The sequence below is a fragment of the Apteryx mantelli genome, chromosome 2 (assembly GCF_036417845.1).
Source record: "Apteryx mantelli isolate bAptMan1 chromosome 2, bAptMan1.hap1, whole genome shotgun sequence".
In the NCBI taxonomy this organism is placed as follows: domain Eukaryota; kingdom Metazoa; phylum Chordata; class Aves; order Apterygiformes; family Apterygidae; genus Apteryx; species Apteryx mantelli.
Genome location: NC_089979.1, coordinates 128573725 through 128600412, shown reverse-complemented (window position 1 = coordinate 128600412; position 26688 = coordinate 128573725). Strand labels below are relative to the sequence as shown.

The 26688-nt window shown below is 37.0% G+C and overlaps 1 protein-coding gene across 1 annotated transcript in view; it reads left to right on the top strand.

The window, feature by feature from the left end:
- KCNH8 (potassium voltage-gated channel subfamily H member 8) overlaps positions 1–26688 on the top strand; it is a 207709-nt gene that overhangs the window by 134108 nt on the left and 46913 nt on the right. The window contains exons 8-9 of the mRNA XM_067292476.1: positions 12–219; positions 25306–25503. Of these exons, the coding sequence (XP_067148577.1) occupies positions 12–219; positions 25306–25503 (406 nt within the window). The remainder of the gene's footprint in view (positions 1–11; positions 220–25305; positions 25504–26688) is intronic.

Sequence of the window (26688 nt, the reverse complement as noted above, 5' to 3'; positions counted from 1 at the left end):
TGTTCTCCTAGGTTTCTCTTGTCCACCTCCTAAAGACAGTCCGGTTGCTACGCCTCTTGCGTCTCCTTCAGAAGTTGGATCGTTATTCCCAGCACAGCACAGTTGTTCTCACACTTCTTATGTCCATGTTTGCCTTGCTTGCTCACTGGATGGCCTGCATTTGGTATGTCATTGGGAAGAGGGAGATGGAGCAGAATAATCCCCTTACCTGGGACATAGGTGAGTTCTCTTTCTTGGATATATGTGTGTGTGTGTGTGTGTGTGTGTACGCATGTATGTATAGGTATATACACATATACATATACACGTAGATGTATAAACCATTCATTGTGTCCTTTTCAGGACTGGAGAAGAGGCATTTATCAATGAATAGAAGATTTTGGAACTTTCATATTTAATCCTGCATTTAGTCCCCACCCCAGCCTGTTTGATTTCTTTGATCCTGTTTCAGACTGATTCTTTAGACTTCAAATCTTTCTTTTTTCCTTAAACTTTAGTATTATTATTAAAGGTTGTACCTATGTGTGATGATGCAACGGGAAAACAATATATCTTATATATGAGCCTGACATTATTAGGTACTTGTATGCTGTTGAAAATATGATACCTGATAGAGCAATACCCGGTAGTGCAATACTCTACAACTTCATAGGTCATTACAGCTTTTCTGTTGAGGTGAATTTCTTCTGCTCTTTTTCTCAGCTGGCATATCAATATCAAGCATCCCCTTTTCTCCCTTTTCTTTTTGTTTCTTTGTATTTCATCATTTTAATTCTAGGTGTATTTACCTTTAGCCTAAAATCCGTTGTGTGTTCATTTAAGCAGGAGGGGAAACAAGGCCAGTGATAAAATTAACTGGAAGAAGAAAGCTGAGCTAGTTTTCTTTATGCTGCTAAATACTAAAGACACAATTAAAAGAGCATGAATAATTTAGACTATGTATGTAACCCATGAGAAAAAAATAGTGTACGTGTCTTTCATAAATGAGCTGCCTCATAGTGAGATAGACATTCCTGACAGGAAAAATGTTTGGTGGAGGTGTGAGGCAAACACCTGTGGCCAAGGGATCAGCGAGCTGGATTTGAACTATGATATCACCTATTCTTATCTCCTTTAATTTCTTCCTTCTCCCTTAACCTCATTAGAGATTGAATACTGGTAAGTCTGAAGGAAAAAAAATGAGTATGTTAAAAGTGCCTGACCTTTGTCTAGGTGAGGATGCTGGGTCAGGAAGAGGAAAAGGAGAAAGAAGATCTGTTAAATGCATCTCTCCAGTTTGCCTATAGGTTACTGAAAGTTTTGTGGAGTCTTTATTCTTCTAGTTGTTTCTTTATTTTTCCTTGCTTTTGTAAACCAGTTCTGTGACCTGCTGCTGAACTCCTTGCAGAGTACAAACCCCGCGAAGAAAAGACTGCCGCTGTAGGGGAGACGATACAAAGAAAGCCCACTGTGCCCAAATTGGTCAAATATTGATGACAGAAAAACAAATCCAGAAATAATAACAAAAAGAGTCACTCTGGCAGTAAGCAGCCATGAAGGAACACTGTCAGCTTATTTAGGCCACCAATGATAGCTGGTCTCAAAACAGCACAGTGAGAGCGATGAGGATAAGCTGCCTCCCTGCCCCCTGGCAGCCCATCCCTCTGCCTTTTGCCTGGATTCAGGAAATCCTCCCTCTCCCCTGGGGCTCTTGGCAGTTATTGCTACAAAAACTTTGACCTTCACTCTTCAGTTTTGTTTTCTCTTGGGTAATGACAGCGTCATTGAAATCAAATTCAAATGCCAATCAAATGTGCCAAGAATCTCATTAAAACAAAGCCCAGCGTGTCCAGAAGAGAACCATTTTGCATGACTCCCGTTTGTGTCTCAAAGAAGCATGCTAAGTTTGTATCTAGCTTATCCCATATCGATCATCTTCTAGTGGAGTCCGAGGTGGGAACAGCTTCTTGACAGCCTCTCAGTGTTGACTTGTCTCACCATGAGACTTGTCAGCGTTTCCTGGGCAGCCACAGGCAATACACCTCCAGTACAAGGACCGAAGCACTTCTTAAAGGTGTGTACTCTTAGGTTTTAGCCCTCTTACCTGGAAAAACTGCTTGGTTGTTGAGCTTACTGCCTGAAAGGGATTTTTTTTCCCCCCCAAAAAAATGTTTCTGCAATTTTCTCTGGAAAGCCTTTCTATCACACTTACAGAGAGACTCTAAAATATTTAGATGCTATAAATGTATGATAAAAATTGCACTGAAATGACTCCTGCAAAGCTCATACATTATTGCCTAGCAAATCCAGATGATGAGATATTAGTTCTATATCTGTCAGGATGGTTATTTCTAAAGTTCTTTCTAGCACTAAGGAAGGCATTTTTTGGCTTGTTTTCTGTTTTGCTTTCTAAGGGGAACAGTTTTAGAAGGTTAAAATACTGGAAATAGGCAAAAAAAGGAGGGAGGGGTTTCAGAAAACTCCAAACACCTGGTATAAAGCCATTAGTTTGCAAAAAAAACTGATAGCACCTATGAAATTGCTGTTTAAACCTATGTGCCACATATATGAACAGTAATAAAAGATTATGACATTTCTTCAGCCAGACTGTGCAAATCCTATTGCTCTCTACATACAAGTTGCTTGTTGGTGAAACACAATGAAGTTAGGTCTTGGCCCTCTGCTTGCTGCAATTTTTGCTACTCTGATGGTCTACAGATAATGAATTTTAGCTATCATTTCTTTTAATCTTAGGGAAACTTCAAGTGATGAGGGTGCTACTCAGTCTCACAGTGTACACCTCACAGCATCCGTGTAGGAGATGTCTTGAGGGGAGAAGAGAAGGGGTTAAAAGTGATTTAGCCAAGTAAAATGAGATTTGGATATTACAATGAATCACAGACTGAATAATACAAATAGGAGAAATCTTGCTTCAGGATGTAATAAAGGTAGTGCTATGGTAAGACAAAGAGGGCATTCTGTTCTCCTGTGCTAAGGCCTCAATTGAAGCTTTTTTATATAGCTTTGGATAACATTTTAATAAAGATGTAGACAAGATGGTAAGAATTCAAAGAAGAGCAAAAGGAATATGGATGTGTAAAAGAGACTACTTGATGCAAGTAGGACAACAGAGCATGATCCTTAGTTTTGTATTAACAGATGTTCATTTTTAAAATTTTCAGTTTTGTTACAGTAATACCAAAACTGGATATTCAGTTTCCATCAATAGACCTTAATCAAAGTCCTTTGCAGGCATTCGGAGGTCTTCTAATTGGCAACATTAGAAAAATGCAACCCAAAAATATCACTCCTTTACTTTTTTATTAAAAAGATCTTGTTCCCCCCTTGAAAAGTATGCTTTCTGTTCTTCACTGGTGGGTCTCAGCCAGCATCCAGCTGAAGAACTAGCTCCCTGGGCATGGATGCTGCAACACATGTAACAGCTACAAATATAAGGACAGATCTGTTCTAAGGAGGTAAAACTGTGCCAGGAAGAAAAAGATTTCTTTGCTTTTTATGTGTGGATCTATTTTTGGTGGGAAGGTAGAGGGAGAAAGAAAGCTTTTATCAACATCCTTCCTCCATTTAGTGTTTCCTTGGAAAATTTGTAGCACTGAATCAAGACCGAGGTCTTTCTAACATTTTAAAGCCGTACTGTTGTAACATAATACTTTTAGATCTTGCTGTGCTATCAGATATGCACCATAGCCCTGATCTCACAATGTTGACTTAAGTGGGAGTAGCATTTGGTTCCTGATATCTATTTCTCTGGCTAATTTAAACAAATAAGGTGCTTCATTTGCATTTGGATTGGGGCAATGGGAGTGATAAAGTTCTTCCTGTGAAAATACACAGAGCAGAAAAGCATATTTGCTGTGTTCTTACTGGGCCTAATTGTAAGCCTTCCTTTCATTTTTTTTGTCCTCATTCAGAAAGCATTCTCAGTTGCAAATAATTTAAAATAATAATTACATTGAAATTTTAGTCACTTGGTTGTGAAGTGAGAAAGATGTCATTTCTGAGAATATTATTCATGAAGGGTCATAACGTGGTAGCGCTGTAACATTTACCAGTGCAGTATGGTGTTAAAATCTATTTCTCTTGCTTAGTTCTAGTATTGATATTTTAACTGATTACATGGAATATGAGGAAGATATGCAAGCTGGGCACTGTCAGTCTTCAGGTGCTTGAGACATTTACCCCAGCAAGTTTTCCCATCTCAGAAAAAAGCTCTTTCATGTGCAACAGCTTGACTAACGTCTGATAAAAACGTGACTGATCATTCCCATGCACCTGAGACAGTGTTATGCTCCTTTTCCTGCTTTTCACTTTTTCAAATCCTTTGCTGTTATATTCTACATTGTTCCCCTCATTTATTCTCCCTGGTGAAACAGGTGTTTTCCTGAGACACAGCATGCTTTTCTGCAATCTGTAAAAATAAGATTAATTTTGGTTAGCTGACACCGAATAGAGGCTAGACTGTGTTTAGGCTCCTGACTGTTCCTATGACTCTAATTCCATTGATTTCAGTACATTGGTTCTCATTTCCACAGGTTTTACTGATATTAGATTAAAACATAAGGTCTTTTTTGGCTGTCTGCTGTTTTGAATTTGTATGTACTGTGCTACCTCCCTTCAAGCTCTTATCAAATATGAAAAATGCCTCTTAGATCTGTCTCTCCATGAAACAGGTAATATTGAAAAAGTTTCTTGTTGCTAAAGACATTCATTCTGTGAGAATCATATGAGCTGTTGAAACTCAACTGCTTTAAATACAGTGAGGAGATTAGGAGAAGGCCAAGAGTCAGGATGCTGCCTCCATTAGATAGTCAAAGCTGTCAGGTATAATTTGTGTAATCGTCTTGAAAAAAATTTCCTTCCTGTCCAGCAGAAATTCATCTACAACTTTTTATTAGTCCACTCATAGTAACACTTATAACATTCTATCTATGGAGGAGTTGTTATTAGAACCAAATTAAAAATTATATACAAATGACCTCTGCTTATATAGAAAATAAAGGATATACATTTACTTTGGGAGAAGATTTAAAATCAGGAGTGTAAAGATTGCTCTTCATTTATTTAAACCTTTATTTCAATAAAATACCTCAATTTTCATGTGAAATTTTTACTCATTTCTGGTTAGTTTTGTAATCCACAGGACTTCTGAAAACAAGAACTCATTCACCATGGTACTTTCATGTGCTTTACAGTATAAAGCTTTCCCCTCTTTGTTTATCACACACTTACAGTCAAAGCCTTTAAAGGGACTTAGATGTCTGGCTCTCAGGGACAACTTTATGCCCTGAATTAGTTTTCATGGCAGTGAATGGGGAGATTTGGGTGCCAAATGAGTTGCATAGCAGCTGAGTGGAGCCAGTACGAAATGCTGAAAACAGGGTTGTAACTTCAGTCCCTTTCACTCAGGGCTTATACACCTCTGTTTGGGTTGCAGAGAAATTGTAAACCCTCTTCACAGATGCTGAAGGACGTGTATGTACCACATAATGGAGTTTTACATAGAGATCTCCCTAATAGTATTGATACAAACTGGTGTATTGAACTTACTGACCATTTAACTGTGTTTGCTCAGTGTTGTGTCTGTGCTGGTAAGGCCTGCCACCTTGTGCAGTGGTTTATACTCTCATCCCATTTTGCACAAGCAGCTTGGAGTTGTCTGAATCTAGAGCACAGATGTGAAGGAGGTTATTCTGGCGAAAAACAAAACAGAAGCCACTGAATTTTGGCTTCAGAGGGAAGAAGAGGTATTGTTATTGAATTTCCTTTTCCTTTAGCACAGTAGCCTGGGTGTAGGAACATGTGACTAAGGTATGGAAGACAGGGGTGCAAGCCAAATGTCTTTGAGGGCTCCATTTCCCAGTGTAGAGGTTCTTCCACTTACTCTTTTTCCTGGGCAGCTCTATCCCATGAATCCCCTTTTTTTTTTTTTTTTTTTTTCCTTCCTCAACAGAGGAGGAGTCAATGCCAGAGCTAGATGTGAGGGTTTGGACTCTCTTAGGCTGAGGAGAACAGAGATCAGTGTCTTTCACATTTCCTTATACCAGTGAGGTATTAGGGGAAAGGACAATGCACATACTCCCTCTTTTGCAACTAAATTGGCTAGAACTATACGGGGTGAGTGAGAGAGAAAGAGTATGAGTGTACATATGCCTTCCTTATTGAGCCTTTCCAGGGATTTAGACGTGGGACAAGGTGGCTGAGGGGCCCCTGCTGCATGTAGGTATGAGAGAAGTTCATGCCAAGACAGTGGCACTTCTGGCCTTATGTAGAAGTTTGCTGGTAGGGATGAACCGAAGTGTAGGCACCTAGAGCCTTAGATGCAAACTTAAGGGTATGTTCTTGATCTTAAGCTCCTAAATTCTGTTCAAGTCCTTTGCGGCATTCCTGGTAGCTTCAGTTTCGTCACAACACTGTAAGTTGTCACCGAGCTGGAATCTCATCAGGAGAGTTATTGTCACATAATTCTCTTCAGTTTTGTGGCTTGAGAAGTTTTCAGAGCTAGAAACGTGTTCCCAAGCTGATGTTAAGAAACCTGAGGCATTCTTCATTAGTTTTCTTGATGTCCTAAGCAATTCTGCCAGAAATTCTGAATGTATGGGGTTAAACATATCCTTTAGAATAGATATTTGTGTCATTGGTACATCTATTCAGGCTACCCTCTTTTCAGAGGAATGACTATTTTTAGATATGTGCATACCTAGTACTTTTTCTAACATTGTATTTCAGTGAACCAGAAAAGTTTCTGGTGCTTTTGGATCCAGCATAAACATGTAGTAGGTGATAATAGAAATCATGCTGGAAAAACAACTGTCATTACTCCCATACTTGGTCAATATAACATACAACTTGGTATAGCAATAATTAGTTTCTTGATTCTTTGTATTTTAAAATAATATTAATTCTCATAATGAATTATAGAAGCAGGTAAATATTCATGCATCATGAAGCTTTTGCAAAGGAGTTAAATGACTTGCTACAAGTGACAAGAGAGTTGGTATCAAAGTTAAGAGCTTAGGATTTTTTTTTCTTTTTCATACATGCACTGCCTTAATTATTAATGAACTTCCATTCACTCAGATCATTCCAGCTTTATCTCTATGCAGGGTTTCCTTCAGTTAGAAACTTAATATTGTCTTTGAATGTGATTCAAGTAGTTTTTATCAAACCCAAGCATTCAAAGAGCAGAACAAAAAAAGGTATGAAAATAATGAGATTTTTAAAGTGTAAAATTTTTGGTCTGCTTTTTAACCCTCTGAAGTTCCTATTTGCAACACACTCTTAGCAGCTTTGACATCAAGGAACCTTATTTCAAAAAATTATGAAAGCCGAGATTCTGTGTGATCGCAGAACTCCAGATGCTGGGGCTGTCAGGAAGATCGGCTAACATAACACACAGGGAAAAATCTAAGAAACAAGCATTTTAGGACACAGGTCATGTAACTGGTCTGTGCATGTAGGTAGCTGTTCATATTTCTGGATTCCAGACTTACCTCCTGGAGTTTGAGTCTGGTCCAAACCGACTCTAGTAATTTCAACAAGTTCAGTTTATTAAGAGTTAAGATTGAACTATGACTGGAGTCTTGAGAATGGCTACAGCTTACATCTGCTCTCGCTCTGGCAGGCATGCTGGCAAGAGTGATATTCATGCGCTCCCCCATCCATTTTGATAATGTATGTCTAGGGTGTGGGAACAGTGGTTTAGTGTGTTTTTTTGTTGCATTCATAGAACTAGATGGATCCTCTTCACTGCCAACAAGAGTACTTGTAAATTTCCAAGACTCTTGGCCAAAAAAGCTGTATTCTAGCATAAAATACTGGGTTAGCTTCACCATTCCGTACACACACATCCATCAGGTGAGAGCTGGCATGTAGAGATTTATGAATGCTTGCAGGAAAGGAATGAACTTCATGCAGACTAAATTGCATAGACCATCATTCACTAGCTGTAATCAATTGTTCATCTCAATCTGTCATCACTGTACCTGAATGTTTGTTTTTAATCTCTGTTTCAGTCTGCTCGTTGTGTTTTTGATTATTCATATATATATTTTTTTGACATCACTAACAAGAGTACCTGTTATTTTGGAGCTGTGGACCTTTCTAATTTTTTTAAGACACCATTTTAAGAGAAGGAATAGAAATAATTGTATCTTTCATGAGCTGCCATCTTCAGTTTAGTAAAATGCATTATAAGGCTCCATTGTAACTCAGGCAATGGTATTGAAGGTCCTTTATTGTGCGGAATATACATATATCTATTCACCTGTCTATTTCTGATGTCTAAGGGAGGAAAAAAGTGAATTAATTGGCTGAAAATTCATTTTGAATTAATATATGAAGGAAATGGTTGATGACTACAGTAAAATATTTTGGGGCATCACTATCTCAGTGACTCAGCCAGCCAGTCTGGGTTATTCCTTGCAGCACTTGCAGCAAAATAATTAGCCCCTGGACTGTGATAAGTGAATAATAATTAGGAATAAACTAAATGACTTAAATAAGACAACCACTTTGAAGCTATTAAACTTTTCAAATTACCCATCTCACCAATAATTATAGATCATATTTATTACATTTTATATTTTCTGTGAAATAAAAGGAAATACTGTGATACTGAAGCATTTCACAGTGATGAAATATTTTAATGCACTTGAAACAGGAATTTAATAACACAGGAGAATGACTTTTTCTAGAAAACTTTTCAATAGGTGGGTGTTTAGAATGTCTTAAGTTTTACCCTTAAATACAAGAAATGTTTAATTCATGGAAAATGTATGCATTTTGCAATATAGGAAAAACATAATGTTTGTAGCACACGATTTGCAGTCTTGCAATAACTAAAATAGTTAAATTCAGTAAAATCAGGAAGAGGCTGCAGTGAATAAGTGTACTTATTCATTTCAGAACAACCATTGAATATTTCCTTAGTTTGCTGGATACCTCATCTGAATTATTAAAACAAATCTGGTGTAGAATATATTTGAGAGTTGGTTTGGAGAAACTTATAGTGAGAAATAGTTATGAACAAAATCTGTTTTTTTTGTATGACTGAACTACACTTTTGAATTAGGGTGGGAAAGGTCATCTAGTTTTTAAGAGAAAATCCAGCCTTTTCCTATTTGCATATAATCATAGCTGCCCACAGTTTTTGGTACAGTACGAGCAGAGGCACATAATTTTTCATGTGTTTGCCAATCTGTTATAATTGGCACAGAGAAAATTAACTGGTACAAATGGATTTTACACTCATAGCTGTATTCACCTGGATATGTGCTGGAAGTGTATATAGAAACCTGTCCGCACATGTTAAAGACCTATACTTACAAATGAAGGTGTCATAGAGGCTTACCTCTAGACTTGGCCCTTTTTTTAGCCTGCCTTATATGTAATACATACTGTCTAGGAAAGATTTTTTGTGTTAACACCCCTCATTTCAGACCAGTGTATACCAGACCTTGTCAAGAATTATAATATAAATTTAAATTTTAAAAATAAAAAATGTTTGAGGGAGTCATTCATTCTTGCATTTGAAGAACTGAAGCAGTGAGGTTTTGGTGGAGCTGTGACAAACCAAAGTATTGTTTGTTGAACTTAACTGACATATTTCCCTTGTGTTCCATTTAACATTAATTTGCTTCTCAGCTGCTCTGGGGCTTGGTAGGTTTTATTCCTTTTTTCTTCCCTGATGTTGCTTTCTATAGGCTCAGTTCCTTGATTAAAATACATTTTCCTTTAAACACCATACTTTGCCTTCCGACTGAACCATCTTAACAATCACAAGATACTCCAGAACTGAGGTACCCCACTAGGTCTGCAGTCCAGAAAAATAATTCAGTATTTGGAGGACAATAGGGCATATGATGTACATGAACTACAGAGAGTGGTGAGCTACAACTGCAAAACCAGCTCGACTGAGCTCACCTCAGCACTGGAGCACACCAATGTGTGAGAGTTTCACAGCTCAAACATTTGGTAACTTTTTTTTTTTTTTTTTTTTTAATGTTTACTCTTCTGGCTTTTCAACCCAGCTGAAAAAAAATGTTGAAATACCAGAATTTTCCATGGGAAGTAACCAATCCCAATTTTTGCTAAATCTTTTGCATAAATTGTAACAGGTATCTTTTCCTGCATGAAGTGCTACACAGAAATACTTTTGTTATGAGTCAAACTGCAAACTTTCTTTCCTTCTCTTCACATTAGAGTCATTGGATTTGGCCTAATGTTTTGCCCTAATAGTATTTTTCACAGCTGATCTTTTTTCTATTCCTAACCATGAAAAAGATGATTCTGGCCACAACGTTTTTGTCTAGCAATTCTGGTCTTTTTGTCTCAGACTGAAACTGCTTTAAAATAACCCTTCTTTTAACAAAAACAGGACCTCTAAAGTGAGTTTTAATGAACTTCATAGCCCTGTTCTCACCTGGTCAGATGATCTTTAGGCAACACACTGAAAGGGAGAGCACTCCACTAGCTCACCAGAATGTAGGTGCTGATAAGACATAAGTTGGAGAGAAATATCTCATACTCAAGGATGGTTCAACTGTGTTTGTTATAATTTTCTTTGAGCTACACTAATACATTTTTAAGAGACTTCAGCACCTGTGCTGTCTTTGCATTCCTATCAGGGAGATGTTCTGTATACAATTTTTTACCAAGCTTATGTTGCTCTGGGCAAATGCTGTGAAATCAAAACTTTAAAGTTTAGTGCAGATTTAGTGGGTAATATTAAGACCTGAACTGTAGTAAGAATGGTGAATTACTTTTGCGTAGACCAATGAGCTACCTTAGCCTGGCAATGATTAAAATGTGCCATTTCAAAGGGATGCAAATACTTTATTGAAGGGAATGTGAGGTTTTTATGCAGCTGTTAATACATTTCCAAGGTTTTGTATCCAGGACAAAAATCTTGGACAATTTTTAAGAGAAAACTAAAAATCTAGTATGTGGATGAAGTCCCTGAGATCTGTCAAAGTTGAAAATGTCCTGCTGTGTCCACAGGTAACCACAGTTTACCTGAATATCAGTCATTAATTCCACAAGCAGTGTTTATGTCAGTGGAAAAGCTGTAGCTGGACCAATTTCTGGAAGTGTAATAGAAATTCTCAGTGCAACATGTAGAGAGGAAATCTGCTCAGTGAGAACATCATGAGAGGGAGTAGTGAAAGAGGTAAAATGACACTGTGATCTTTCCACGTGGCTTCTGTAACAGATACGCTTTAATTACACTGAGTGTAACTTACTCAAAGTTGCAAATATTGGTTGTAAAAATCTTGCTCGGTCAATGAAAAATTACATCAGACTCTCTAACCCCTAACTGTGGTAGTCTGCATCATTGAGGTGTTGGTTGTAGAGAACCTCTGGGTTCCTCTAGTCCAACCAGCTCCTTGGAGCAGGACTGATTCCTCCACCTCTCTGGGTAACCTGTCCCAGCATTAGACTACCCTCCTTGGAGAGCTTTGTACCATTTTGTACGCATATTAAGTATGTATTGCACATTGGGGTCATAGGATGTTTTGGGGGGGATTTGTCAGAAGTTACAACTTCTGACTTCAAAGCTCCTGGCCTGGCTGTACAAATTACAGTGTATCAAACCAGCTTAAAGCCAGAAAGCCTTTGGAATATGTTTTGAAACCTTTTCATCTGCCATTTCAATACTTGATTGTACTGCCTCATAGACTGCCTCTCCTAGCCGCTCCACATAGCTAGAGAGCCTAAGGTGCTGGAATGCTAGATATCCCGCAGTGCCTAACCTTGCTATTTTTCCTTATTATTTTCTTCCACAGTGCAAACGCATTCCATTTTAAATCTAGAAATGTCCTTAATATATATTCCTACTTTCTATTTATTCATCCTTTCCCTGCCCTTTAACAGAGTAGGCACTTGGTGAAAGAAGGGTGTTACTGCTACCAGAATAGAAATCATTTCCATTTTAAAATGAAGAAACTATTCAAGACTCTTCTCTTTCAAGACTCTGTTCCATTTTCACGGACCTTGGAAAATATGTATACTTCTTTTGTACTTTTGGATGATAGTGCTAAAAGTGAACTGGTAACTACTTTCAGCGGAAGAAATGTATATGGAGTTGTAAGAGTAAGTTGTGGCATTCTATGTTCTATAAAATTTTACACAAGCCAAATTTTGCAAAAATAATTATGCCTAGCTAATCTAAATTATTTTTCTTCATCAGATCTAACATAGTTATAGTTAAAAATGCTTAGATTTTCCTCATACCACACATTTCAAAAAAATCTGTCAGGTCTTCAGGCACAGAAGTTTTATTCTCAGAACTCCTATAACTTTAAACATATAACATGTTTTCTTATTGGGGCACTAACTTTCCTCTTTGCTTTTTATTCCTTTTTTTATATCAAGTCTTCATTACCTTACAAATTCTTGGTTTAGTATTATTTTAACATATACCCTAGAGCAAAATACCCCTGGTTTTTGATTCTCCCCTCAAAATCTAGGTGTATTTCAACCTCAACCCAATTGATTAAAATGTCAAATAGAAAAAAAAATCATATCAAAGAAAGTTGCTTAGGTTTTAGATTCAAGGATTAGAAGATTAAGAGAAGGTAAGAGTGAATAAAGGATTTCCATGGAACACAAGTTGATACATAATAGAAAAGTTACTTTGTTTTTATTTAAAGTACTGTTTATCATCTGACTGCCCGGTTGGGGCGGTATTCTGATCAAGAAAGCAATACAGTGCCTCCTTAGCTAAGAATATAGAAGAAAAGTCTTAGATGGTATTGAGAGGTCTGTGTGTGAAGCAAGCAAGGATAAGACTGTAGTGAGGGTTAGCATACTTAGCTGTTAGATAACTAGCATGGATGGTATTAGTGTAGAAGGCAAGGAGAAATGGACTGTAAATGTTGATACTGACCTGAATTGAACTCCACACTGTCATATCATCTCCAGTGTGATTATGCAAGCTAGCCAGACGAAAACTAGCATGTTTATGCATCAATTCTGCAAAAACCCTTTCATTTGTAGTTAGACATACCAAAGGGAATCATCATAACTGCTGTGCTGAGGCATCCATCCCTGTTTTGCCAAGCTGGGAGGCTGCATTTGAACAGGTAGAGGCTGCTGAAGATTGTTTTGCTTGCTGAAATGGGGGAGATGGCAGGAGAGCAGGAGGTTTTGGTTGCCAGGGACTGCCTATAGTGTTAGTCAGCCTTGAGAAGCAAGCAGAGAGGACTCTTACTGAGAACTCTAGAAGGAAATAGTCTGGCTCCCATGGGTCTCAGGTGGTTAAACAGTATGAAAATATCAGTGTAACATATTTTACTGTTTTTATAAAAATAAGGGGGGTGTTGATATCCTTTTGATGTAAATTAACAATGCTTTGTTTTAGAGATTTTTATGGTATTAGTTTCCACTGTCATTGTCCCCAGGGAATGTAACTGCAGGTTCTGAGTCAGACCTGCTAATATACTTACTTTTAGAGCTGAGAAATTGTCTTGCAAGGCCTTATCTGCAAATGAAGTACTGAAAGACTTTAGCTTGAGTTTCTCTGAAGGCGAGAGACCTGAGCAGATGAGAACATTAGGGTAGAGGTGAAATTAATTTACCAACTATAACAACAGGTAGGTAATTAGGCTATGTCACACTAATGTGCAGACCCAAAGTTTTGATAGCAATGTTAAATTGGCATTCTTCAAGCTTTTTGTGCATGTCTTTATAATAATGTATTAGTTTTAATGTAATCTGTATTGCTGTTTGGAGGAGGATTCTTATTTCTTAAAGGAAAAAGGAATGTACTACCTGTAATAGCTCAAACCCTTTCCATCAGGGTTTGGACTCTGAACACATAGAACTGCAGAACAGGTTTCTAACACTTTAGCTGACAGCCCAGAAAAGATGTCATTGCAGTTAATTTTATTGGAACAGCACCCTGGATCCTGGTTATGGGTCAGGACCCTGTCGTCTCCATTGCTGAATTAATGCAGAACAAAAAAGGCTGTTCCTGCCCAAAAGGATATTACACTCTAACTGTAAGATTAAAAAAAGCTATAACAGATGGATACAGAATGATGGAGTGCAGGGATCAATGAGGGCATAGATAAACATGCTCTTTGCACTGAAGTGGGCTAGGAGCATCAGCACTTCTAATTCAAAGCTTAGCTGCAAGGCATTTGATAGCCTGGAAAAGGATGGTAACATCCAGCTTGCCTGCGGAGTAGTAACTTTAAATGCTAAGACTCTTTGTGAAGTGATGGTATGACTGTATCTAAACTAGGTGATTTGCAGATCATTTATGTATTTCTAGTGATAATGTTTGTAATTTTATTTCTTAAATTAGCTATGTGTTTAGTTTTCAGGGTTTTAACTATAATCTAAAGGTTAAATGAACTTTATATGAGATGACCAAAAAAAAAAAAAAAGTCAGGTAATTTACTTATGTTATTAATTTTTTTAGTTTAAAAATCCTAAAAAATCTTTTTAGATTATAAAAACTATTAATATAATAATTAATATATTAATATAAAAACTGTTTATAAACACTTTGCTGGTAAGAAGAAAATGCTTTATTAACATTATTAAAATATTTATCTAGATGCAGTACTTTGTAAGTATTGACTGCCACAGTCCTGGAAAGTAGATATTAAAAATATGTCCATCTTATCCTTTCAATGAAGTAGGAAAGAGAAAGAAAAATGATGACTTGCAAAAGCCAGTAGGACTTAAACTAAAATCCAGACTTCCCAAGTATCTAAATATAGCCTTTTGACAAATTGCTTTTGAGAAGAGCTGTGCATGCTTTCCACAGAGAAGAAGAGTTTCCAGTACATTTCCTTTCTACATTTATCTACTTTTTGATAAATGAGACTGAAGGAACTTATAGCCTAGTTCTGCAGGAATGCATGTGTATTTGCCATTTACACCGGAGCTTCTATGGAACAGTAAGTATAAATGTTTAGAGAATTACCATATCATAAAATATCAAGAGAAAGGTGTTTCTTGCAGGTGTGCTGATTTAGCTTTTAAGACAGGATTCCTATATGTCAAGTCTCTACCTTAGGAATACATCTCTGCTATAAAGTAAATTTGTATTGTATTATACTATAAGACTGTTGTAAAGGTATATTGCAAGGACCTCACCAATATGAATGAAAGAGCTGTCCAACTGTTTGAATTGTTTAGATCTCTACACCAGTTGTGTGCCACAAAGATGCAATCTGCAGCCTTATTCAGCAGAAAAGCAGTGTTGCAGCATAGGGGGTGAGAGGGGCAAGTGACCCAAAGCATGCCCAGGTGGTCTGCAGGTCCAACCTGCCAAATAGGGCAAAACCAGCAATCCAGTTCCCGTTCCACGTGGTGAATGGTCCTGGGGGAAAAGTCCAGTAATAACCTTCAGGGTCATACAGGGAACCAGCTAGCTTTTTGGAGATGGCCTTGGAGCTCCACTCAAAGGGACGTATCTCCCCCACAATCCCATCTCTTCTTTCTTCTCTCACCAGAAAATGTTGTAGTTCTAGGCCTGAAATAATTTCTCTGGAAAGAGAGTTCTTTGCCGCATGGGGAAGGAGAAATGTAAGTAGTTAATTCACATGAACTATCTACCACTTTAAGAAATATTTGGGACTCTGACTGTGGAACTATGGCTGGGTTGGCTGTCAGGGGTTGTCCAGACCAGCACAAGTAAAGAGCAAAACTCTACTTCACAGACAAGAGAAGGTAGTTGAGACTTCATCTAGTAATAATGTTTATCAACAGAGATTGTATTGCTAATGTTTAAAGCATGAACATGGTTAGGCTCTAGCATGAACCAGAGGCTTGAAATGTGTGTAGCTCTTGATAATTCATATATATTATGTTTTGGGGACTGTATACCTAGTATTTTGGATTCGGTGAAAGAGTTGCAGAATTCCAGCCTGTTCTTACCTGTGACTATCCAACACTGTTTTCTAACAAAATGCTAATGTTGCAAGTATCAGCCCTATTGCTCTGACACTTACAAGTCATGAATTTGCCCCAGAGCGATCAACCAGAGATTTTGGAAATGTCAGTATAATTCATGCATCCATATTGCCTTCACTAGGGTAGATTACAAGCTTCCTGTAGAACAAAAAACATCTCTTATCTCTTCCAGCACTTAAATTTTATGGCCTTCCAAAATGAAAACATTGATTATTTAATAGACCACATCTTGTTGATGACAGGAGATACAATGCTCCCCACAAAGGAATTTTGTCAGTATCTGAAAAGGGGCCTCAGTTTTACCATGGAAATATAGAAATTTTACTTTCTTATTATAAGCAGATATGTCATTGTTATAAGCAGATATGTCAGATAATTAAAGCTTAATTGTCAGATCTTCTCCATTTATGTGGCCTCAGCTGTGTTTTTGTTGTTATCAACAAGACTACAATTACATTTTAGAATTTTTTTCTTTTTTAATCCCTTAAGAACCTCTTCTTCCTGAAACTACTAAATTCACTGAATATTTATTGTGCCATGAAAACTTCATTTTCGGTGAGCACAATGGGTCAATATCTTGTTATGACTTTGTCAAGTTGCATGAGTTTAAGCTCCACAAAATGTAATTATTTATACGATATCTTCTAAGAATATATTAAATTAGAAATACAACAGTCGATTTATTTACAAAGGGTATTAGTCACCCCTACAAAAGAATTACACAGGATATTACTATTCAAATTATATTGATTTTCAGTAGACCTGGAGAAAGTTAAGCTTGTATCTAAAAATGCTCAGCCAAAGGGAGTATACATTTAGTTTGGAAAACTCCATGGGTTTTAAAAGCCTTTAAGACATCTGCCTTTATCTATCTCCACATAGTCAAAAACTTTCCCTAAGTATGTAGGAGCATAATTTTGAGTTTCCTCTAGAACTGTGCCCAAGAGAAACGCCAGTTAATGTATCTTCAAAGGGTACACCATCATTTGAGGTAGTCATTCAAAAGGGACCAGTGATGAAAGGACCATGCCACTTACATGCTTTTGACTATAGAAATTGGAATATCTTGAGTATGCTAGCCTAATGGAGCAAGGAGGCTTAATTTTTATCTTGTCTTTTCTTTTCTGACTGCTGCTTCTCCAAGTCAAAACTTTCTTGAGATGATGTTACAGATGCTTGAAAATCAGTGGCAGAACTCGCAACGTCTGCCTTAGGATTTCATCTTACATATGCACAAATACTGAATTTTTCTTTGTTCCATAACAAAGAAATGAGCTAGATTCAAAGAAGTGGTCCAGATCTCAGCATTATTAGGAGATTGTTTGTACCTTGGATTTTGGCTCATGTCCATCTCTTATTTCATGTGCTAATTTGGGAAGAGATGTTGTAAAAATTTTATCCAGTTTCTCTACAGTGGAAGTTAAATGGCATTTTTATTGAATCTGTCCATTCAGAGTGTCCACTTAAGTTCTATTATGACAACAATTCTAAAATTTGCTGCTCTCTAATCCTCACTTACAATTTCAGAGAAATGGCATCTCATCAAGTTGTCTTTCTGGAAAGGGCATGGTTTTGAAACCCTCAACAATTGTTCTTTTCGTTTTAAAATGTTGCATTTCTTCTCATTGCCATCCTTTGCCAAATCACCAAAATATAGTGTTAATTTCACATGGAGGTGTTAACTATATGTGGCACTTTGTAAATTTCTTGAATACATTATTTATTTTGGTTTATGCACTAGGCTTTAAAGAGATGAACATCTCAAATGTAAAATCTTCTTACATAAATTTGTCCACCTCCCCTCTAAGGATTCTACTTACATAATAAAACAGAGACACAGAATTTGACGCTTGACAGAAAAAGTGACTTTTTTGCCTCTTTGATTCCATATTAAAGGGTTTTTTATTATCTATAACATAGGCATTCATCAAGAAAAAGTGTATAAACTTTTCATAATGTCTGCAGAAAATGTTCTGTAGTTTCTGTCAGGATAATAACCATGTGCCTCACTTCCATTGGCACTTAAAAGCTCATGGAGTCCAGAGATTAAGTGTAATCTGCTTGTACAAGGTTAATTCTTCATTAGCTGGACAAGGCAGTGGAAAGGATTATGTCTGAGATAAAAATGGATGAAAATATTAAAATCTACATACATTAGATTTAAAAGTGTATAATTAGTGTGTCATGAAGGAAAAAGAAAGGTGATGTTATGGACCGTGGTGGGCAGGTTCCTCTGCCTTGGCATTGACCTGAAGTGCTAATCCCTGTCTTGCTGCAGGCATGAAGTGCCCAGGCAGCAGGATTTGACAGTGGGCTTCACCAACCGGGGTGCCTGGGGTCCAGACCCAGGGGAGCAGAAAGCAGCCATCAGCGGCTTCATGTGCACCCCTGCCACAATGAATCCAGACACAGGCAGCTGAGAAGGAACTGTCTTTTGTATAGTCCAAGCTAAAGCTATTTCTTTTTGACTTAGAAATCTCCTTTTCTATATTTTGTGCCAAGAACTTCCCTCCACAAAACTTGGCTATGCAGATTCGACTGTAGTAGATGTTTCTGTAATTCTTTTGCACTGTCAGTGTCATTAATGCCCATGCTATGTTTCTTTCTAGTTTAAAAAAAGTATAATTAAATCTATCATAATAAGGAACATGCTTGCTTAAGACCGATATTTTAAAATGAAAAAATAAGAAAACACATTATTAGAATAGATTCTTTAGGGAATGAATTTAATATTTTTAAGCAGGGTTTTTAGTGCTTGAGAACATGTTAATATCTTTCCTTAATCAAATTTTTCTTTCTCAGTTTGTGTCTCTATTGTTTATAGGAAAGCATGCTAGCAAAATAAAAACCAAGGGGAGTGTATTAATCCTGAGTTCTTCATTGTCATGCAGCCATTACAGTTACGTCTGTTGTTCTAATACAAAATTTGTTATAATCTAACTATCATGCACTGGCACTTAGCTTTTATTTATTTTGAACACCAACTGATTCACTTCTTTCAATATAGCCTCTAGGCCAGAGCTTTTCCTTTGTAGCCTGTAGTTGTTGACGTGCCATACAGATGTGTCTCTGTTTCCCTCTTACACATACAACATTTATTGGTTTTATTTTGAAGTGAGCAAGGACTTATGCCCAGTATTTTACTGTTCTGCTATGCCATCTGGGCATACATGATGGAGCTCTCTTTCCATGGTCCTAGATCTTGCAACTGTATGACACCTTCAGGATTGGGGGGGTTTCCTATTTTTTGTATATGTTTTCTAATCTGTGTGACTGCAAAGAAAAACTACGTTCACGTCTTCCATGCTCCTGTCATTTCTAGGGGTCTTTAATCCTAAAACCATCTACTCTGGTACCTGGGAGCCTCCCATAACGCGACAGGCAAAATTCTGTCAAAGATCAAACCTGTAAACAAATGGCCAGGTTTTGTGACAATGAAATGATAACAGCGTTCCATGGGATTAAGTAGTAGGAATGGTGTGTTTAATATATTCATAGCCTGAAAAAAAGAGCAAATGATTTAGCTGGAAAAAGTTGCAGATGTCAACAATATTTTGGCTAGACAGAGATAAAAAAGACCTTAAGGATCTTGAGAAGAACTTTAATACCTTAAATGGGTAATAGCCATGAGGGCAGAGGTAATGAGTATTTAATAATGCAGAGTCATGCACAGTAGAAGTAGAACAATTTGACCTTTTTATATGCCTCTGAACTTTGAATGTATTGTACACTTCAGAACTTCCTAGACATTAATTGCAGAAAACTAAGTAGAAACAACCTAAAGAGCAAAGCTGATGTTTTAATGTGTAATGAATAATAATTAGGGATTGATAAGGTGTAATATTTTCATTATACTGTAATATAAAATGATGGTATAATCTTAATTGGCATGCAGTGTTTAGTACTGGTCTGCGGTCCTCAAATGATCCTTAACTATTGTGTGAGAAGCACATTCAGAAATGGGCAGTTGATGGAAGTGATTGGGGCATGTAAAATCTGTCTCACAGAGACTGAAATCACAAGTGCACTTACCCCAAAACAGGGAACTTAGCGACTGTTTTGCCCTGCAATTTATTTTTTCAGGTTTAACAGTTCAAGGAGGCAGCAAAGAGATATAGGCTAAAATCTTTGCTTCATTGAGATCATCATGAGTTTTGCAGTGGATTACATCCCTTTAAAATTGAAATATGAGATAATCTTTTGTAGACCTAAGCGTGCAGCTATGTAATGAAGGGGTCGTGTGATTTCCCATGAGCAACTACAGCTCATCACTGTCTTACTGAAGATCTAAAATGAGAAAGCTAAATGGTGGTCAGGGACTGCTGCAGTGGGAGCCAACATAGCTCTCAGGGCCCATAATGATTTTAATTAAAAAAAAAAAAAAACAGAAAGTTATGAAGGATCTAACTTCTCTTATCTAATTTTTATTTCTTCCTTAATGACCCCACACTTTTTGCTGCAACCCACATTAGAAGGCATACAATATGCAGATTTCTGTATTAAAACTAAAGTCTATTTATATCAGAAAGTTGTATGTGCTCCAGTTCAGGGTATGCTTTTTCTTTTTTTTCACTGTACGGATGTTTGTTGGGGTTTTTTTTGTCTTTTGTGGTCCCATAGGTCTCGATTTTTTTTGGTGGTGCTTTGGTTTTTTATTGCATGATATTCTATAAGATAGTTCTAGTACTGACTGCTGTTAGCTTGTGTGTTATTGAAACACTTAGACCACCTGTTTCATGATATGCTGGATGGGCCATTTTTCTTGTCCTTCGCTCCACTCTATTATTCTGTTTACAATCACTGACACCTAGGATATGATAAACTGGTGAGTTTTCTAAAAGTTCCAAATCTTTCCTATATTCTTCTCTTCTTTAGTCAAGTCTGGAATATGTGGTTTTGAAGAAGTATAAAGTAGATGTGGCATCTAATAAAGGCTCTACCCCCCTTTATGTTTTGATTTAGAGCTCCCATTTCCAGAGTTTTTCAACTGAGCCAGAAAAACATTACCTTGAACTGAAACAAAATCCTTAAAGATCACCCAGACTCAGCAGTGTCCTTTAGGACCCAACATTGCTCATTACATATTCTCTTTCCCTACAATCCTACTACAGCTTGCTTACTGCATGGTCTCTTTCCCCACGAGTATGAAAGGGCCATGTAAGGTTTGGCCCTAAATCAGATTCGAATATCCTGTGAACACAAAAAAGTGATGAGAAGGGAGCAAACAGGCTTTCCGGCTGTTGTTGTGCCACTAGGAATACTTGAAGCCCCTGAATTTGATAGGGAACCAAAGCTGGGAGAAGATGTCCCACCCTTTCTCTTCCAGTATTGTCACCATTATACTAATGGGGAACCATTCCCACTCTCAGGCATTCTGGGTTGCGCTAAGAGATACTCCTCATCCATACGTTTTTGCACTTTCTTCCACAGTAGTCCAGAATAAACCAGAAAGTTTTGGTTTACCTTCTAACTGGAAAAAAAGTGTATGTGTTTTCTAGAGTAAATATTGTAGGTAATTAATGCAATTAATATCTTTCAATTAATGCAATAGATAATGCAATTATTTTCTGAGTCTGAATTTAGTACCAGCCAGGATTTTGGTATGTTAAGTATCTTGCCTATAAGGCAAATCTAAATAGTAGTAAGGAATGAATATACAAATTATACTGCTCTATACAGTGCATGCACCAAACCAAGAAATGACTGACTTTCTGAATGTCCAGTAAGTGAGGTAATCTGTTTTACAGTCAATTACAACCTATGTCATCTAGATATGCTTAAATGATTGTTTATGTTTCTACAGACACTGGAGCACTTCCCAGGTACAGGTAAATGAAACTTAAAACAAATTCTTCCAGCAATTTTCAAAGTAGCCTAATGGAGTTAGATACCCAATTCCTATTGACTTTTTCCAGTTGAAAAATCTTCCTCTTAATTGCATTAATTGATGTTTTAAAATGTTTTCAAAGTCAGAAAGCTATATCTAGATAATGCTAATTCAGAACAAGACAAGATTCATAATGATAAATTCTAGGACACTCCCTCTTTGACTACAAGGTGTATTTATTTTTCTCTTCTTCCCTGGAGGCAGAAATTAATCACTCAAGTTCGCCAGAGAATCTGCTGAGAGCTGCTGCCCAGAGGAACCAAAAAGTAAAAGGCATCAGTCAATCATGTTATCTCATGATTATTTCTAACAGACAATGAATGTATTAACAGCTAACAGTTTCTGATCTCCATTCCCACCTGGAAAAAGAATATTGCTGTCAACAAAAATCTCAGAAGTATAATTGATCTGGAAGATCTTGGAGCATGTCTGATTATATGCTGTGGCTGAAATCTAGTCCTATATCATTTCTTCAAAAGGTCCTGATTAGGATCATCTTTAACAGCCAAAATACAAATGAGAAACTGTAAATATGTCTCTGTCTGCAAATCAGAGGAATATAATTACTAGGTTTTCACTTTCAGATATGAATTTTTTGTTCCAAACCTCCTAGTCCATCTCTAAAGAAAGTTACCTAGCATTTTTTCCTTATATGTCAGGCATTTTATAGCAATTGCTGGGAGTGGCTCAATGACAAATCATTCATCTTGCTGATTTAGATCATTCACCTGATCCACAGTTATGCCGTAGAAGCGGGAACAGACTGCTGGACTCATCTCAAATATGATGTGGAGAGACTCCATCCTGGAAAGAAGTGACTGTTGGCACCTATAAAATGTTAATATTGTATTTGGTACTTTGGTAGTAGAGATATGTTTGTATTATTATAGGGACTTCTACTGTTTAAATACAACATAGGCATTTGTTGTTTTGTACCATACCTCCACTAGCCCTAATGCATCCTCTAGGAACACTGATTTTTTTTATTTTTTTTTGCTTTATAACCTTCAAAATAAAGTGCTCTGTAGAGAAGATACCAGTTTACGTATATTTAACAATTAAAGAACTGAGTCATCTACCTTTACAGGATAACACTGAAAATGCAGTTGTCTGAAAGTGAGGCCCATAACGTTCTGTACAAAGTTACTACAAGAGAACTAAAATTTTTTTGTTTGATAGATGAGACTGAGCTGGAGAAACTTGAAATCAGATGCAATATGATCCTTTATCACAATGAATGTGAAATTCATTCAGATAACAAAAGGTAGAAAAATGGGACCACAGAGGCCAAGAATAGGTGACATTTAGAACACTCCCAAGAAAGAGATTTTCTCCTAAGAAACATTATTAATATCTCAATATTCAGACATCAGTGACAGTTATTTCAGATAGTTTATTTAGTTTGTTTCAATTTTGCAGTCCTTAGTATGTACTGGTATACTCTGAAAACTTGGGTTGAATTTTATGATTTTATTTCTATATTATATTTAGATAGACTATTATTAACTCTATCTACTGCCTGCCATGTTTTTTTTCAGTTTTTTATGTGTTCTATAATGTATGGGATTACATTCCTTAACTCCAGGACAGGAATGGAATAAACTGTAAAAAGGTCATATTATGGTTGCAGAAGGTAGTGTAACGTCAGAGAAACAGCAGTAGTGAGCATAAAGAGGACCCAGACCAGCAGAAGACTAAGACATGGGTGCAATCCTGATAATATAAACATAATAAGTGTAACTGTGGGACTGTTTATATGCTTCAAGTTTCTGCAGTGTTAGTCCTGATCGTATTGATTATTTGTACATACACTTAAACAGTGCCAGTTAGCATTCATCAGTTTGCACTGCAGAGACATCACTAAGAGGCACTAGTATTTGCTAAGACTGTGAATGGGACATAACTCACTTATCTTGTGCCCTTCCTGTATGATCACTGTTAATACATGCTGTCACTACTGACGGTATGGCTGGGTTGCTGGTATCAGTTAAATGATTGCCTTTTGCTTTCCTTCCATTTTAAATAATTAGTAGCAACAAATGTAAAATAGCCTCATGTGATAAATGCTCTCTACCTAGGCAAGATCAAGGAGGTATTCATATGTTTTCTTGTACGTTGGCAAGGTAAACCAGCCCACTCTGGGCTGCCATCTTATGACAATGCAGAGCGCTTTCATTTATGCATTTGATTAAGTTCACTGACCTGCAGCGAGTGGGTTGGCAGGATCATGGCCAGACTTACGCTGTCATTATCCAACCCTTTCGGCTTATATATCTCTGTAGGACAGCATGCAAGAGGGTCTGGGTTGTGGGTGGCCCCGTACGATGGTAAAAATGACTAAAAAATCTTCTTTAGGAGGTAAATAGAATTCACAGACTTTTTCCCTAACCTATTTGGAAGTGTTGGGATAGATGTTTAAAATCTGTCACCTGCTTTTACAAATGTTCTGTACAGGGGGATTTCCCCTGCTTCGTACTTGGACTCAGCCACACTGAAGAAGTGGAAGCTGAATGAAGTGAGAGCAGTATTAAGCTTCAGAAAGTGATTCAGTCTATCAGTGCATACATGACTTGATATCAAGCCCTCAGCTTACAATGGGGGGATCCCATACCAATTTTTCTAAAAGCCTACTCTGCATGCCAGGTGTTTTTTGTTATGATTGTTCTACCTGAATATCCAGGAAGCATTCCCACTCTCCAAAGCAAACTGCTTTACAGGCAAAACTGGGCATGGTAATTGAATTTTATCTTTTTTTCTTTTGTCTTGATTTTGTGAAGCATTGTGTATATGCAACTCATTCAGGTTCTTTGTTTTCCTTTTCCAAAGAAGGAACTGCATGCTTTTCCCTCTTTGTTTGTTTGTTTTTAATACCTATGAAGCACTTATATAATTCTACTTTCTCTAGCACACATACATTCATTTAGCAAAGTAAAAAGAAAGATTAAATGAGCAATTTAGAAAATAGTCAGTGAAGCATCTTTTGAAAATTAATTTTGGTTTGAGTTGTGCTTAGTTTTCTGAATCTTCTGTAAAGAGAAACATGTAAAAAGCTCTAAATACATAATTATTATTATAACAGTTTAGTCTTAGAATCTTAAAAAGGTTTCCAAGTAGTAATTAATGGAAAGAATGAAATTGAAGTTGCATTCTTGCTGCAGTGTTATTAGGTGATGACTTTTTTTCTTTTCTGTGCCTTAATGGATTTTGTAAATTGTCTAATTAGACCTGTAATACGTAATTCAAAAACACTTGATTTCCATGCAGAAATCCAGTTCTTATCGTAAGTACTCATGCATAGAAATAAATACTCTAGAGACATAGTCCTTTACATGCTGCATAACTTCCTATACTGTAATGTTCTTTTTATTCTTGAAATTGTGTGAGGAATACAGTGTTTTCTAACTCAATATTTTTTATACTGTTTTACAGAAAGTGAAGTTTTCATGGTGTCAGTGTTCCTTAATAGTCTCTTTTTATGCTTTGTTTTTCAGGTTGGCTTCATGAGCTGGGAAAACGTATAGAGTCTCCTTACTATGACAATAACACATTAGGAGGACCATCAATCAGAAGTGCCTATATAGCTGCTCTATATTTCACCCTCAGCAGCCTCACCAGTGTTGGGTTTGGAAATGTTTCAGCCAATACTGATGCTGAAAAGATATTTTCCATTTGCACAATGCTGATTGGGGGTAGGTATAAATGCTAAGCATCATGTAAAATGTTGTGGAGTAGGAATGAGTAAAATAAGAGCTGAAATTTTGCGATATTTCAGTTTTAAAAAAACAACAAAGTTAATTTAAAATGGCAAAGGAAAGAAATAGTTTTGTTCTTGTTACACTAAATAAACTGTCATTTATTTGGAAATATTTGGAAATATTTCCAGCCTTCATGGTCTGAAAAGACTGTTGTAACTCTTTTCACCCCCAATAAAATACAAACTCACCCTATTATGGTAATTACTGAGCCAGACACGTTCTACAGGAGCACCTGCATTTTGGTGACCTACCAGGGTTTTTCCAGACAGTCACATAATTGGTGCATGTTCAGCTCCAGTTCAGTCACTTCAGCACCTCTCAGAAAGATGCTGAGGAGAGGTGGGCAGCCAAAACAACGTATCTGGCGTGTGAGCTGTTGCATATCCTCACCTGAAGGGCCATCTCAGAGAGAAGATGGCAGAGTTAGGCCAGAGCTACAAGTATTGCTTGAGCCATAGATGGCTCTATATCTTAATGAAAAAGCAGTTTAATTATCACTAAGTAAATTTTACTGCAACACTGCCTCAGATTAGCATTAAAATTGCAATGTTTTTGTCATATTTCATGTTCTTAGTTTTTTTTCATTTATCCATGTTAATTACCTTAGTATTTTTTTATTTATTTATGTTAATTACCTTTTCTTATTGTTGGGGAAAATAGTTTGCTCTTTGTGGTCTTCTCCTCTCTGGTGAGTCACTTGGGCACAACCAGTAAGTTGGTGTCACCTGCAGAGCTTGATAAGCCCAGGCCAGTGCAGGAGGCAACCAATGTAGAAGATATCCTGTGGCTCTTTGCCTTCATCTTCTCAAAACAAAAAAAAAGAGCTGTGCTATTTCATAATGTGTGCTTCACACAACTCAGAGGTGACATAGTGTTTGTGAAGGGCAAAAAGCAAATCACTGTTACAGCACTCTCTCCCTCATTTTTTTTTCTTGTTGCCTGATTGTCCTGGAATTAGTAGCAAGTGTTTCTACCAGCCAGCTTTTCTCCAAGACTAGTCTGCAAGACACTGGTTGTCAGTTTTGCAGCATAAATTTTCCTGTCAAAAATAAATTGGCAACTTGACACTCAGAAGTCAGGGAACATGATGAATACCCTGTAAACTAAATATTTGCAGCA